The 17,059-nt window shown below is 40.3% G+C and overlaps 1 protein-coding gene across 1 annotated transcript; it reads right to left on the reverse strand.

The window, feature by feature from the left end:
• Nucleotides 1-1,227: 1,227 nt before the first annotated feature.
• On the reverse strand, nt 1,228-15,566 carry blvra (biliverdin reductase A). The gene is made up of 7 exons (XM_022220507.2): nt 15,372-15,566; nt 14,456-14,579; nt 12,845-12,964; nt 6,899-6,996; nt 6,423-6,530; nt 2,434-2,602; nt 1,228-1,869 (listed from the first exon to the last, which is right to left on the reverse strand). Exons 2-7 carry the CDS (start codon nt 14,572-14,574, stop codon nt 1,614-1,616), a joined length of 870 nt encoding a protein of 289 aa, XP_022076199.1. The 5' UTR covers nt 14,575-14,579; nt 15,372-15,566; the 3' UTR covers nt 1,228-1,613.
• Nucleotides 15,567-17,059: the final 1,493 nt, after the last annotated feature.

A 17,059-nucleotide genomic window follows, 5' to 3' on the forward strand; every position in this document is an offset into this window, starting at 1 on the left:
GTGCTAACCACTATGACACTGTGCAGCCCCTGTTGGAAAGATGCTGTGTTTAAGCTATGCTCTCTCTTCGTTGGTGCACATGCATGTGCATAGCCTCTTTGCACACAATCCTCCAATCAGGTCTTCCCAGATGCTGTAAAAAGCATCTCTCCCTATCATAATTCATATATTTCTTAGTTTATTGTCCCTTCATCATTAACTGCTGACTTCTGTCTCAGTCATATGATATTGTCACAGCTTCTAGCTGGCACACCAGCTCCAGTCATGAGTATTTTATCAGTTTTTGAACACAGCAGCTTTTCTTCTCACAAGACGTTTTCATGACATAGAGTGGCCTTCAGTACGAAGTGAGCGTGTGAGAACATGCAGTGCTCTTGCATGGATCTATGTGTGTCAGCAATGAGTGTTGGTGTGTAGTGAGTGTAAGCTGCTGCAGTTTGCCCTCTTTTGACCTGGTTCTTTCATCTTTGGTTCATCCTAATTCATAGTGTGGGATGATGTTTCATGACCTTCTTATTGGTCAAAACAGCTCTTTTTTTATCTTCAAAAAAATCCTGGATCCAGACGGTGATCTGGATCACCTCCAAAATCTAATCGATTGTTACTCTTGCTCTTCCGGACATCCTGTAAAAATTTGGTGAAAATCCGTCCACGACTTTTTGAGTTATGCTGTTAACAGACAAACAGACACACACACACACACACAGACGGACAGACAGACAAACGCCGGTGATGACATAACCTCCTGGCGGAGGTAATAAAATGTGCAACTTAATCAGGAATGGTGTACTATGTTTTTGTTAGTACTTCATTGTACGTGTTTTTGCAAAATTCTTAAAAACTACATTAAAAATCCCCACTGAAATGAATGGAAAGCTGGCCAGCCAACTGACAAAACCCCCTCCTTTGCCATCTTGTTCTGCTCCTGCTCTGGATTACTGTGCTCTGAGCCCTGAAACCAAAGCAGCTGTTCTTATCTGTGGAACAGAGCCTTCCAGCATAACCTTGAAACAAAGTCTTCATCATAACTTTTCACCTAGTGCACCTCTTGCATACCTCCCTTATCCAGTATTTTTTCATCATCAGACAGTGTAAAACATTAGGAATATGATTCTATAAAAGCAAGCAGTTTGTACAAAAACAGTATAAAAACTCAATTTAGAAATATCATGGATATCCCACAAAACAAATGTTACAGTGGCAGGACAGTAAAAAAAAATTCCAGCAGGCCATCAATATATTTTATTTAGAATGTAAAAACAGTTTCTCTCGGAAAAAGAAAAACATTAAATATAAGGCAGTTGTTTGATCAAGGTAATAATTACGGCCGAGATGGCACAGCAAGTGTAGCATCCTTGCTGGATGCTGGAGACCTGCTCTATATGATGGTAGTATGTATTATTCAATTAAATTGCTCCGCTTTAGATAAGTAATAAATAGTAACTATATTGCTCTGCTTTAAATGAGTAATACATTGCAATATTCACTAGTGTGATAAAGTAATAATTATTTTAAGCTTTCCACAGCCAGTACAAAACTTAAAGGCCACCGAGAGGAAAAACAAAGAAATTCAAGTTCAAAAAAGATGGTGGTCAGAAACTGGACAGACCCATTTAATGCTGGCAAAGTTGTTTTATCCTCTCTGCCAGTTCCAAGCAGTGCAGGATTCTGACTTTCTCTTTCCGTAGCTCCACAGGATTCACTTGGCCTGCCAGCTTGGCAGAGAAGTTAATCAGGTCTTGCATGAAAAGGCCCACAGCTCCTCTGGGTGCAGGAGGGATTTGAGTCAAAGTGCAAGAATCAAACTGAAAGTTGATGTTCTTAGCCCTGGGGAGGCCTGGTCCTCGTTCCTCAATCCACATCAGAGGTCTACATGGAAACAGGCAGAATTTGATTTCAATCATGTTTAAATCCTTCTTGTGTAATTTACTCGTTTCCTCCTCCATGCACTCATTTACTTTCATGATAGAGACCGGAACACACCCCTAATCAGGAGCCTTCAGAATGTCCCTAATCTGAAAACCCCCACTTAATATCTTACAAACTGAGTCCATTTCACAAAATTCAACAACAGAAGAATACAAAACTGCAAAGACATTGAGGCTGTACCCAAACATACAACATAGAAATGTTTCAGCTGGGGTAGAGTGGATTACAGAATTAGATCAGACATAGCTCCAAAGTTATTTTATTTACAAACAGAACATTTAAGTAGAACTGAATATTTTGTTTTTAGGGGTTGAGCAACAATGAAAAAGGACTGAGGGTGGGGCTGAAGAATTTAGCTGAGGCTTGGATTAAGGAGCAGTGTCTGCACTTCTGCAATCAACACACCCACTCATAGAGAGAGAAGGAGAGAATGGGGGCGGAGTGTCCCAACTAGGTAGGATGTCTCTATGGTAGACATACATACAAAGACATGTCCTCTCTTACCTGTTGTCAGAAGTTAGTAGTCTTGCCGTCATCTTGCTGTAACTATTAGGAATGTCCTCCTCCATGGTTGCGGCAGTTACAGACAGCTCACCAAACAAATCAACCAACCAGGTGAGGCGAGCAATACCACTGAATGCGAGGAAACCAAATCCAGGCTTCAGAGTGCCACCTTGAACAATAAAAAAGCAGTATACCTATTATTATTACATAATTACCTTCTGTCCTGTATCGGATTTGTAATTAAAATATATTCAATCAAATGAAACCACAATTAAACATATTTAAACACTGAACCATCTTTAGCATCTTTCAATGCTAAAGATGCTTTTTCACTAAAATTTCCAGAAATTTCCAGAAATAATCAGGGGCCTCATTTATAAAACATTGCGTAGGATCCATACTAAAGTTTGCGTACGCCGAAAATACGAAAAGGGCGTATGCCCTTCGCCCCTGATTTATAAAACTTTGCGTAAGCACAGCTGCATGCAATTTCTTGATAAATCAGACACCAGCTGGAAGATTGCACAGGTGGATCCACCTCACATTCCGCCCACAACACACCCACATTTTTACCATGAATGGTCAATGCAAAGTAACTCATGAATGTATCTGTATATAAATAAGCTGCTGATCCACGGCATTTCACGCAGCGCCGGCCGGCGTCTTTTCACTGCTGTGTGTCAGGATGAATGAATCATGTGTTGACCCAGGCCACCCTGCCACTAAATTTGTTATGATCATGTCCGATGTACAAATAATTTGTACACTGATTGAATGTACATTTTTTCGGTTCACATAGACAAATTCATTTTCACTCGGGGGTTGTGGTGTGAAGCATGTGTGCCTGTACAGGGCTGATTAATGGTTGGACGCTCATCCCATTCGGCCGCATATGGATAAATAAACAAAATTCTTTACTTTTTTTTTTTTTGCCTTTTTACTGTGATAGTTGCAGTGAAGAGTGACAGGAAATGGGGAGAAGACATGCATAAAAGTGCCGTGGGCAGGAATCGAACCCGGGCCACTGCGTCAGAGACCACCCCTACAAATGGGTCTTCTGCTTTCCCCGATGAGCCATACGGGCGCCGGGTGATTAGTAAGCAAAATTATTTAATAAAGATCACCGCACCGGCCCCAGATACCGGCCCTTCGGTTAAATGACCGAATGAAATAACGTTCAATCCGCCCCTGTTGATATATGAACATAGTTCTGCAAATACGGTCGTCGGCCGAATGACGCACTACAGGAACATCTACAACAATGAGGGTTTATGATTATCCGGCTCTACAAGTCTAATATGTGATAACAATAAAGGTTTGAGATCAATCTGGTTTCAATTCGCCACTTCACCCTCCGGCACTGCCGTTCCCTCTGTCTCCAAAATGTGCTTAAGCAAGCATCAAAGTTGGCGCACCGGTGCGCACATTCTCACGCCAAGTTTTTTTTAGAAATCACAACGAACACAGCGTACGCCACTTTCTACGCAAAGTTTGTGATTTACGCCCTGTTTTGTGCGTAAGGAAGCATCAAGAATTAAGGTTGGCGCACATTCTCACGCCAAGTTTGTTTTTATAAATCACAACCTTTGCGTAGAAAGTGGCGTACGCCACTTTCTAGCCCTGTTTTGTGCGTACGCAAGCTTTATAAATGAGGCCCCAGAACCTTCGGCTCATTAGGGCTGAATGTTTCAGGAAAAACATTAAATTTCTGCAGCTATTACATAATTAAATTTTAAAGTCAGGCTCCACTTTAAAGCTTGATTTCTACTACTGCCTTAAATCTATGCAGAGCCAACACAAGTGATCCATGCTGTTGGCAAGATGTATTTTATCTTAGTGTCAATCAATATGCTGTGCAAACATGACATATTTCTACTAAGAGGATGTTACGGCTACAGGTAATTGTGTGCCAACTTGTTTCTGTGGTGGATTCCTTTTGGACCTTTGTATGGGAACCCCAGCCGCCAGTCATCTCAGCTGATGAGTCTGGAGTAGAAGACCTGCATTCCAGCCCGTTATCCCCACCTCCCGACCTGTCTGATTGGGTCACCACCCAGTTCCCTCCACTTTCATCCAACCAGTCGCAGCCATCCTGAAGAGGATAAATCTGCAACCAAGCTCAGTCTGGGCGGCTGGGATTTAATCTGGTCAGTTTGCCACGGTGCCTCTTTGTGTTACTGTGTGGTCCGTACGTTCCGTAGCCACTGAGGGGTGACTATGGAAATTCAAACTTCTGTTAGTGGCTGCTATTTTGGTGAGGAGCTGGACTGCTTTGGGTACAAAGCTGGCCCTTCTCCTCTGTGGCAGTGGAGTAGTTGACCGTAAGGAAGCCACTCAAATGCGTAGAAGAGAGCATGTGAGGAGTCACGGGTGGTCCGGTTTGCCAGTCTACATGTCAACTGTTCATACACTGCAGACAGTGTTCTGAGAGGTAGTCCTATAATTTTTTGAGCTTACAGTGACAGTCCTCTGCAGGCGGTTTCTGTTTTGGAGTCTGATGGAGTAGAACCAGCAGGTGATGGAGAAGGTGACGGTGCTCTCTATGAAGGAGTAATAGAATGTCTTGAGAATGTTCTTATTTACTCCAAAAGAGTTGAGCATCCTTAGGAGATATTGCCTCTGGTGACATTTCCTGATAATCTCCTCTGTGTAAGAGGAGAATTTCAGCTGGCTGTCAAAGATGGTACCCAGATATTTGTACTCCTCCACAAGCTCAACGGGCATTCCATGGATGGTGGTGGTGACAGCTGTAGCCAGCACCATCTGCTTATTGGAAAAGGTCACAACTTTGGTTTTTTTGTTGTTGTTGTGGTTTTTTTTTTTTTTTTTTTTTACATTCAGCTCCAGACAAGAGGCATCACACTAGTCCACAAACTCCTGGAGGACTCAGCTGTGGGACTGAGAAGGTCCTGACAGCAGAGACAGGAGGACTGTCATCTGCATATTTGACCAGGTGGGAATTGAGCTGTGTGGATCTGCAGTCATCTGTATAGAGGATGAAGAGTAGCGGAGACAGGACACAGCCCTGAGGAGAGCCAGTGGAGGTGTGTTGTAGATTAGAGAAGATGTTGTTGACCTGCACCCTCTGTGATCTGTGGGTTAAAAAGTCCAGTATCCACAGGATGAGCTGATCTCTCGAGTTCTCCTCAGGGCTATTGTCACATCCTCTATGTTGAAGATGAGTGTGCAGTCAGTGGGTTGATGTGGTCAGCAGTCCTAATCTCTTCCAGCTGTGCGGTGTTGTCTCTTTCAAGTCTAAATTGCTCCTGATGACAAACACCTGCAGCTCTGTCACCATTGGTGTGTGAATGGATGAATGTGAAACACAAAGTGCTCTGAGCATCACTAAGGTAGGAAAGTGCCATATAAGTGCAGACCAATATTCATCAGTCCAAAAATCTTTTTGGCTGTCATTTTTCCCACAAATTACTAAAAGAACAATGAGTCTGCAGCAGCCGATTTTTAGAAATGGATGTGTGAGAAGTGCAAATGCAAAGTTCATGTTCTACAATGACACACGTAAGCTTAGTGAAACATGTAAGCAAGTCCAATTTTTAAAATTCCTCAACCTTAAAAATACTACCTCTCGAGCAGGGACCGTATTGGGGCTAATACTGTCTTTCAGAAATAATTTTAGATAATTGGTAAATTCCAAATATAATGCTAATTTTATATTATCTGGTTTTTGGGGCACCCGCTGAACACTTATTGCACTCTAGCTTTCACAGTGCAGAATAGAATGTCACTTTGTCTTTTCATAAATGCAGTGAGGGCCTCACATGCTTGCACAGCTGGACAGGGTGCCAAAACACAACAGAGAAGCTCAGATTCCAACACACACACAATAGGAGTTCTTATTTCAGTCCTTATTAAGGACATCATTATGCCACTGTACATTCACATAGCAAATACTTATATAGAAGATCAAAATCTTGTATATTTCACTTTTAAAACTCAGAAGTATCACAGGAAGCAATTCCATCACCTACCAGTAAAATGAAGACTTCCTTCCTGCAGGACTTTTCCATCTACTGTTTTCTTCAGTTCTTTGTAATCTTCTGTCAGCAGCTCTATGTGTTCTTCATGGAGAATCAAACCTGACAAACACACGTATACATGTTTAATGAGACACTAGAATTAGACACACAAATTCTTTTAGGTGCGATGTTTCTGCAAAATGTCACTGAACGAAGTGTTGATTTCAGTTTTAAGTTGTCATTTAAGAAATGCTATCAGACACCGTGAATCTTCAGTCCAAACAGTGGCCTTGGTGTTCCACGGTGTTCTTGCACCAAAATTATGTCAACAATATAAAGGAAACTGTAATTAAAACAAATTGATTAATTTCCAATTCTCAGAATATGTCGCACACCTGAATTGCTTCACCTTTTGAGTACTCTGAAAGCATTCCTCTGTACTTTACAAGGAACATGCATGCATGTGAGTACTTGTAACTTAAGATTACCTTTTTCCTCCGCTAAATCGTAGAGTTCCACAGCAGCCTTGTAGTTCATGGTCATGGGATACTCAACACAGACATGTTTCCCTGCCTGTAGAAACATTCTGAAGACGCAAGAGGGAGTGTTTTTGGTCAAAGTTAAGACAACAGATATTCAGTTCAATTCAATTTTATTAATATAGTCCCAATAACGGTTCAAATTGTCTTAGGACGCTTCTTGAACCCATTTGCCTGAACCCCCAGAGAAAGCCCTAAGGTGACAGTGGCAAGAAAAAACTCCCTTTTCACGGGAAGAACCTTTTGGACCCATCAGCTGCTGGGTTGAGAGGGACAGAAGAGGTAGAGAGGGTGGGGGAGCGGGAGGGGAGCGGGAGGGAGGGAGGGGTACAAGTAACATATAACACACAATTGGAATAGAAATACTGATTAGAAATTGTCAGTTGTGCATTCTGAATCAAATTACAAACGTATTCTTCCTAAGTAAATTCTGGAGAATAAAGCAGAGCAGAGTAGGGTTGACTCATAGTTTTAATCACACTCTTGACCTTGTCCTGACTTATGGCATAGAAATTGAAGAGTTAACAGTATTTCCCCAGAACCCTCTTCTTTCTGACCATTTTATGATAACGTTTCAATTTTATAGTAAAGGATTGTTTAGCAGCTGAGAACAAATATCATTACAGTAGGTGTTTGTCTGACAATTCAGTATCTAAATTTAAGGAAATAATACCCTCACTGTTTACTTCAGCAACATTTACTGATAAATCAGAAGGCAAATATTATTATTTTACCCCCACAGAAGTGGATTATTATGTTAATAATGCTTCAGCCTCACTGCGTACAACTCTTGATAGTGCTGCACCTGTAAAAAAGAAAGTTATATCTCAGAGAAGACTTGCTCCTTGGTATAATTCCCAGCTGCGGACTTTAAAGCAGGCATCCCGAAAGCTGGAAAGAAAGTGGTATTCCACTAATTCAGAGGTAGTGTATGTGGCTTGGAAAAATAGTCTAGTAATCTATAAAAAAGCTCTTCATAATGCCAGGACAACTTATTATTCATCTTTAACAGATGAGAACAAGAACAACCCTAGGTTTCTCTTTGGCACTGTAGCCAGGCTGACAAAGAGTCAGAGCTCTGTTGAACCTTGTATTCCTTTAGCTTTAACCAGTAACAACTTCATGAGCTTCTTTACACATAAAATAGTTATGATTAGAGATAAAATTAATCTGGCCCTTCCTACAAATGTCACAGATGCTTTTGAATTGGCTGTTAGACCTGATGAATCTTTAGAATTCTTCACTCCTATATGTCTCTCTGAACTAATTTCAACAGTTTCTACATCCAAACCATCAACATGTCTTTTAGATCCTATCCCAACTAGACTCTTCAAGGAGATTTTACATTTAATTAATTCTTCAATGTTAGATCTGATTAATCTCTCTCTAGTAACAGGCTATGTACCACAGGCTTTTAAGGTTGCTGTCATCAAACCTTTGCTTAAAAAGCCCACTTTAGATCCAGATGTGTTAGCTAACTATAGACCGATATCCAACCTACCATTTCTCTCTAAAATTCTGGAAAGAACAGTTGCAAATCAATTATGTGAACACTTACAAAGGAATAATTTGTTTGAAATGTTTCAGTCAGGCTTCAGAGTGCATCATAGCACAGAAACAGCTCTGGTGAAAGTTACTAATGACCTTCTCATAGCATCAGATAATGGACTAGTCTCTATACTTGTTTTGTTAGATCTTAGTGCAGCGTTTGACACAATCGACCACAACATTTTATTACAGCGTCTAGAACATTCAATTGGCATTAAAGGGACAGCATTGGACTGGTTTAAATCCTACTTATCAGATAGGTTCCAGTTTGTGCATGTCAACAATAACTCTTCTGAGCCTACTAAAGTTAATCATGGAGTTCCTCAGGGTTCTGTCTTAGGACCGATACTTTCCACATTATACATGCTTCCTTTAGGCAATATTATTAGGAAGCATTGTATTAACTTCCATTGTTATGCAGATGACACACAATTGTATTTATCTATGAAGCCAGATGAAACTGATCAGTTAGCTAGACTGCAAGATTGTCTTAAGGACATTAAAACCTGGATGACTTTTAACTTCCTACTGCTAAATTCAGACAAAACTGAAGTCATTGTATTTGGCCCCAAACATCTTAGAAACTCGCTTTCAAAGCAAATAGTTACTCTGGATGGCATCACATTGGCCTCCAGTACTACTGTGAGGAATCTTGGAGTTATTTTTGACCAGGACATGTCCTTTAACTCACACATAAAGCAAGTCTGTAGGACTTCCTTTTTTCACCTGCGTAATATTGTAAAAATCAGGAACATTCTGTCTCAGAGTGATGCAGAAAAATTAGTTCATGCTTTTGTTACTTCCAGGCTTGACTATTGCAATTCCTTATTATCGGGTTGTCCAAATAGCTCTCTCAAACATCTACAGTTGATCCAAAATGCTGCTGCGAGAGTACTGACAGGAGTTAGCAAAAGAGATCATATTTCCCCTATACTTGCTTCTCTTCACTGGCTTCCTGTTAAATCCAGAATAGAATTTAAAATCCTTCTTCTGACATATAAAGCTCTTAATAACCAATCTCCATCATATCTTAAAGATCTGATAGTACCTTATTATCCTAGTAGAACTCTTCGCTCTCAAGCTGCAGCTTACTTGTTGTTCCTAGAATTTCTAAAAGTAGAATGGGAGGCAGAGCCTTCAGTTATCAGGCGCCTCTCCTGTGGAACCTGCTCCCAGTTTGGGTTCGGGAGGCAGACACCCTCTCTATTTTTAAGACCAGGCTTAAAACGTTCCTTTTTGACAAATCTTATAGTTGGGGCTGACTGGGTGACCCACAGGGGTTCGGCTTGTGTCTTCATTTGCACAGCTGACTCCCTCTTGGACGTCCCTTCGTTCTGCCTCTAGTCATGCTGCTATAGGCCTAGGCTGCTGGGGGACTTTTCTTGACGCACTGAGCCCTTCTCTATCTACCTTTACATTTAATATGTATACCGTTATTGCAGTACATTCACTCTGTTTTCCCCTGTGCTATTTCTCCTAGTGTCCCTGGTCCCAGAGCTGGATGCTTCAGATCTGCGGTTGATGTTCCACCAGCTGGTCCAGTCTCCACCATGTCCACTGTGGGATGCGGCTGCTGACCTTCCTCCAGCCCTCTGCTTCCAACTCCCTTTTTCCACCAGTCAGCTCTGCATTGCCTTCACTATACTGTTATGCTAACTTACATACTGTTTGAATTTTACTGCTAGCTATATATGGAGTATATTTAATGTCAGAGCCGTACATCATAAGAGTAAATTATGAGTCAGTTTTCAATGTTAGCTTATACTTTGTCTGTGTCACATATCCTGTCAAGCATGTATCCAAATGTGTGTTGTGTTTTCCTTGCTTTCCCACCCCTCCCTCTTCTCCCATCCCTCCCCCTTGCCCTCTTCTGTCCTTCTCAACCCGCCCGGCCAGCAGGCAGATGGGTCCCCCCTATATAGAGCCGGGTTCTGCTCGAGGTTTTTTCCCTGTTAAAAGGGTGTTTTTCCTTGCCACTGTCGCCTTTGGGCTTGCTCTGGGGGTCAGGCATATGGGTTCTGTAAAGCGTCTTGAGACGATTTGACTGTAATTGACGCTATATAAATAAAATTGAATTGAATTGAATTGAATTGAATTGAATTGAAAATGATTCCTCAAATCGAGACCACGATCCAAGTCTGGACCCAGACTTCATCCTATACAGATCCAGACCTATAATCAATAAATTGTAAAGAGTTGTTAATTGTGACCGGACACTTCTATTTTAACTGGCACACCTTTTCTAGTGTTTATGGTGTTGGTTTAGTAGATCAGAGTTAACAGATATGAAGGTGATTTTCAACTTTCTTTGTGAACTCAGATTTTCTGCTTCAAACTCATCCACACAAACAGTAGCGTTGAACACATCATTTGACTCGTTTTCTGCACAAAATGAACCGAACTTGTGCGCTGCTGCAGTGTACAGGTTGTTTCAACGGAGAACAGTCAGGAATATAAAAATGTATGACAGTAATAAGTACTACTGCTGCTGCTGGAAATCCTGCAAGACAGGAAAGCTGGCAGAAAAATGTTAAATGTGTGTGATGTATTTAATTTACTTGTCTATGCCGCTGATTATTTGTAACTGACAGCTGTGCAATTAAACTATTAAACTTCATATATTGAAACATGATATTGTGTTGAAAGGCATTGAGGTCTGACACTTTCTCATATTGAAGGAAATCACTTTAATTTGTGGCCATATCAAAGTGAAACTAATGCTACTGATCAAATATTCTCTGTAATAAAAACTAATACACTAATCAGTTCTCTTATTTGTATTCTATCAGTGCCAGTACCACCAGCTTAAACAGACCAAACATAAAAGTATATTTTTTATACTATATATGTACAATACACCGCAGATCTCCGCCTGTGTTCCACCAGGACGGCTATATTTGTTGCACAGGTGCTCACTTCCGCTTTTGATGCTGTAACACATGTCAAGGGAAGACTTTGATTATTCTATTAATCGCCAACTTAATCGTAAGAATACTTAATTACTAAAATAATCGATTGCTGCAGCTCTAGAGCAGACTTATGCAGTGTTTTTTGACACACGGGCCAATATGTCCACGATGCTCCATTTTCCCGATTACCTTACACTACAGAGTTACAAACAGCTGAGTGTGCTACACATCCAATAGATACAGCACAACATTACTGGCAACCTCAACATTTGGCCTGTTGAAAGCTACTCTGTGTGGAGTATAACAAATCATCCAGTAGACTGAAGATCTGCTCCATTTTCCCTTTTCTCCAATACGTTATGTTATTTGGTAATTCAAACAGTGTGGTGGACAAATTAGAAATTCACCAATGATTTACTAAAAACAGTTTGTCTACTGCTGCTGAAAACCCGTAGTGTGTTAGATAAAGGGAGAAAAACAGGATTTATTCTGAAAGTAATGATGGCCAGCAGGTGGATTACAAGGTACAAAGTACTTGTGACATAAATTTTGTCTACCTGAATCCACAAGAGCCTGCATGAACCCCTATGAGGATGTTCAATTGCAACCCAAATTTGGGATCCATGGACTGTTCGCACGGCAAGCACACTTACTGTAACCCTGCCAGGACAACAAGTGGTGCTCAAAACAAATGTATGGTATGAGGAAAGACTGTGCAGGGTGATTCTCCATTATCCACACCTTTATAATTTATCATTAAAAGAGTTGGAATTGAAAGAGTCACTGTCAGACTTTGGAGGAGCATTGATTGGCTAGCTTTGATTTCTACATGCTTTCCATTGACAGAGCTGAAACACAGAAAGAATTCCTACTTTCTCTAGAAATCTGTGCTATGTCCTTTCACTGTGCTTGACACACCTCAAGAACAGTCACATTAAGACGATGCTACAGCATAATCTATAACCGGCTGCAATATCCATGTGTTTTTATGTGTTCAATATGAAGGGTATGAGCACATGCATGTAGCAGATTGTAGTATGAATAGAACTGCATCCAATTTTAGTTTTTAAAAGCCATATTGGTCTGTGCACATGGATGCAGAAAACATGGACTTGCCCCTATTTAAATTATCTGGCTACTATTAGCAGCTTTGTAGATGGAGGCAATTGATTCTCTGTGGTGACCCCTGAAAGGAAAAGCCGAAAGGAAAAGAAGAAGATTAGCAGCTTTGTGATCATGCTCATGTCTGAGTTCTGTGAGGTAGTAACTTACGTGCAGTGGTTCAACAATCATCTATCACACTTACTGCTGTTTTTTCTTTGTATCTTGAAATACCTTCATAAGCAATCATTCACAGATTGATTCGCTGCACAGGCTTGTTTAATGTGGCACAGATCCAGTGAAAAGACTACTTCTTGTTGCATATTAAAAGCATCACCTGACATTGTCTTCATGGGACACATTCTCAGTGCAGATGAACGCCACATGAATATCTCCTCTGCTTTTGGCCATGTCCTCTGAGATCTGGCTCACTCCCTGCTGATTGTCCAGGCTTCTCCTGTTGGCACAAACACATTGGGGAGAATGCTGCTTTAATTAAAAGCAGGTACAGCGAACCATGTCTGACAGAATACTTCATTTAAGCTTCAGGTTTCACGAACTTTATGTGAAAAAAATGGCTAAATTTAGAAAAGATCTGATCTATATGTAGTGCACTTTGGTTTGTACAAAGTTTTACCATGACAATGTAAATGTTTGAAGAATTGTATGTCTCAGTTAATCTACTGTGTTTTAGGACTATGAAATGCTATGAACAACAATAACGAAATTGTACAGTCAATGGCTCTATATAGCTAAACCTAGCACAGTCTAATTTCCATGCTCTGTAGTAATCTAGGTCTGCACTCAAATATGGTAAACAGTGCCTATAAAAAATATTCATTTTCCTTGCAAAAATTACTTAAGCCCTGTCAAGTTGCCAAGGTATATTAAGTAAACAGTCCTTTTCACGTCAACAGATTCTCAGGTGCATAGAGGTCTAAGCTCTAACTTGACCACTCCAAAACACTCACATTGCGGTCTTTAAACCATTTTTATTTAGCTTTGGCTGTATGCTTCAGGAGGCTGCACAGTGGAGTAGTGGTTAGCACCTTTGCCTTGCAGCAAGAAGATGCTCTGGGCCTGGGATCTTTCTGCATGGAGTTTGCATGTTCTCCCTGTGCATGCGTGGGTTTTCTCCGGGTACTCCGGCTTCCTCCCACAGTCCAAAAACATGCTGAGGTTAATTGATAACTCTAAATTGCCTGTAGTTGTGAATGTGAGTGTGATTGTTTGTCTGTATATGTAGCCCTGCGACAGACTGGCGACCTGTCCAGGGTGTCCCCTGCCTTCGCCCGAGTCAGATGGGATAGGCTCCAGCACCCCCCACGACCCTAGTGAGGACATCATAAACCCTGGACAGCTCGCCAGTCTGTCGCAGAGCTACATATACAGACAAACAAGCACACTTACATTCTCACCTATGGGCAATTTAGAGTCATCAATTAACCTCAGCATATTTTTGGACTGTGGGAGGAAGCCGGAGTACCCGGAGAAAACCCACACATGCACAGGGAGAACATGCAAACTCCATACAGAGGAGAAGATGCCAGGCCCAGGCCCAGATTTGAACTGGGAATCTTCTTGCTGCAAGGCAAAAGTGCTAACTACTACACCACTGTGCAGCCCTGATCAACACAATGTTAGTGTAAATATACATTTTAATTTAAATACAGTACATATGAGAAAATGAAGATCTTGACTTGTTTATTTTTCTCTTTAAAAAGAAAAACAATCACAAAGGATCGATAAGAATACAGTTGAAGTACTGGATTGATAAGCAGTATTGGTAAAAGTTATAGCACTGTTAAAATCTAAATAAAACACATGTATGGATACACATAAGACTATTTTCTCTTAATTTCAAGGAACAAAAAAAAAAAGAAAGATGTAATTTCCCCAAACTTCTGCATATGTGTGTTATCAGTGCTTTGGACCTTGTGTGTGTTACCTGGATATGAATCCTTTGACAGCAAGTTTCTCTGCAGGACTGCCAAAGGTTGGAGCCAACATGTCTCTAATCCTGACCCAACCTGCTGTGCCGATACCAACCACCACTGCTCCAAACATACTGACTAAGAGACAAAGAAATACAGTTTGAAAAACAGTTAAGTGACTCCACTTGGTCATGTGAAGTGAACCAGGTTTATGCAGGATCATAACAAGATTTGCTGAAATACTCTAGTTATAGGAAATCTAAGACCACACGCCCCAAACCAGCAGAGAAGTTTGTCGACAAAACTTTGAAAATAAATTTTTAATGTTGAGCTTATTCAATAGTTGGATAGTAGCCTAATCCAACATTAATAAACAGCTGTAAGTCAGAGTTTCTCAGGATCATGTTTTTAACTTCCTCCAGGAGTGAATGCATGCTGTTTTTTTCTTACTAATAAACATATTTGTACAGAAAACTTCTTTCAGTGACATTGTGCTGAACAGATTAGTCACAGTCCTGACTAAGGCTGCCATTGTACAGATAGGACGATGGCAGAGAGGAGTGGCCTTTCGTTTTATGTTTTTGAAATGTTAAAGTTGTGGGTCAGGTTAACAGCAAAAATCTTCCAGCATAGATTTTAAGATTCCGGGTATCAATGCAGTACCGTCAAAATGATTCATAACAAGCAAGCACACGTGTGATGTAACCTTCTTAAGTAACAGACGGAGAATCATAATGTTGACAGATTAACGTCAAAAACGGAACTTTGCTTCAATGCAGCTGCTTCTAATCTGATGTCCACTTTTCATCAGCAAGTCAAAGGTGGTTCCTGTACAGGAGATTAGAGCTGATCAACTGTTTACTGTGTTCAAGTCGTTCAGTAGCACCGAATCACTGATAGCAAGCTAACGACATGCTGCTGATTTCTTACCTCACTCAACGTAGCTCTGCCGTAACGCACACGAACAAATGCAGATATTATCTATGTTTGTCGATATAAATGACCAAGACTAAGATGAACGGCGTGAAGCTATCAACAGCCCACGAGGTTCTGTAGTTGAAAGTGACTGTCGTTCCACAAGGTGCGCTTGTTTTGTTGCGCAGTTCAACCCACGTGCAGGGGCGGAGCTAACGCTACAGCCCCCTTTGAATTTCAGTCTTGTGATACCAAACACGACTTACAAATGAGATGTAGTATACAGTGGATAGTGTACTTTTAAAAAAAACTGTTTTACTAGAAGCAATATGTCAAAATATATAATCCAGCTTTGTTTATCTTGATGCCTGCTGTAGATGTAATGTATCAAATATTTGTTTAAACCTATAGACTAAGTCAAACGCTTTGTTTGTTCTGAAAATGGAGCAGAAACTGCCATTAAGCCCTACTTATATAATCAGATTAGTTCAATGCTCAGCTCATTCACGCTATGTGTGCTCTAATTTGTCTTATGTTGGTTGGTTAAGGTAACTTACACAAGGGGAAATCAAACTATTTTAACCCAATTGCTCCTTTGGCAAGTCTGTGAAGACAACAGTGCTAAAACTTTGTAAGAGCTTTAATGCTGACAGTAGACTGCTTTAATGCTAAATAGTCCACAGTCATATAACAACTTTTAAAATTATCTAGGACCTTCAAATCATTAGCAAAGTGCTTGCCATTCACAAATTCATACACACTCCCACCATGGCAACAGAACTGCTCACCTGTCAGTGTCTTACACAAATACACCTCAGCATGTGGAGCTTCAACTATCAACCTTGGCTGCCTATAATAATTCTGTACACAGTGAATAGTCCTTCTATTTAATTGTGTGAGTCCTTTCTTCATGCTGTTGTCATTCAAATATATCAAGATTATTTCTCCTTCCTTTTAATTTCTTTCTTTCTTTCTTTCTTTTACCATAATTAAGCCATTTAGAAAAATTAAATTGTTCTTTAACAGCAAGGCAAGTCTGCCCTCCTTACTTACTTCATCATCTGCAATATTTAGAAAAATGGTGAAAATTCCACAAACAATTTCACTTCATTTAACAAGAAGACTGTAAATGACCTCCATTTACATAACACCTTTTAACAATAGGTGGACTGTATAAAGTGTGTTACACTATGTTTCTCATTCACCCACTTACACAAACACTCACACACTAATGGACCAACCAAATGAGACCAGAGATTTGCAATTCATTATCCATACTGAATTAACCTCTGGTATACTAGGAATGTAACAGGAGCATGTTAAATCAAGGTATGAATGTTTTCCTTAAAGACAAAAATTCGAGAATATGTGATGTGCAAATGTAGCACAAGTTAGGTGTTTTAATATCTACAGACCCCAGAATCAGTGTGAGACACACCCACAGGCATCTGGAGTGCAGATAAGACAAATAATGACTGCCTGTCCTTTACTGTGTGTTCCAGATAATTATGCAAATGCCATTTTTCGTTATTGTGAAGAGGCGTTTTGCTTAATTTTAGTAAAGCTGCTTTTTTACTATTGCAAAGGCCTATTGTGAGCATTATTTGGTAGTTTTGGAATATTTTTATTATTTAGAGGTGCAATAATCCAATTTTCTAGAATATGACTGTTCCAGATAATTATGCAAGTCAAATAAAAAATTA

Source organism: Acanthochromis polyacanthus, chromosome 9 (genome assembly GCF_021347895.1).
Source record: "Acanthochromis polyacanthus isolate Apoly-LR-REF ecotype Palm Island chromosome 9, KAUST_Apoly_ChrSc, whole genome shotgun sequence".
In the NCBI taxonomy this organism is placed as follows: domain Eukaryota; kingdom Metazoa; phylum Chordata; class Actinopteri; family Pomacentridae; genus Acanthochromis; species Acanthochromis polyacanthus.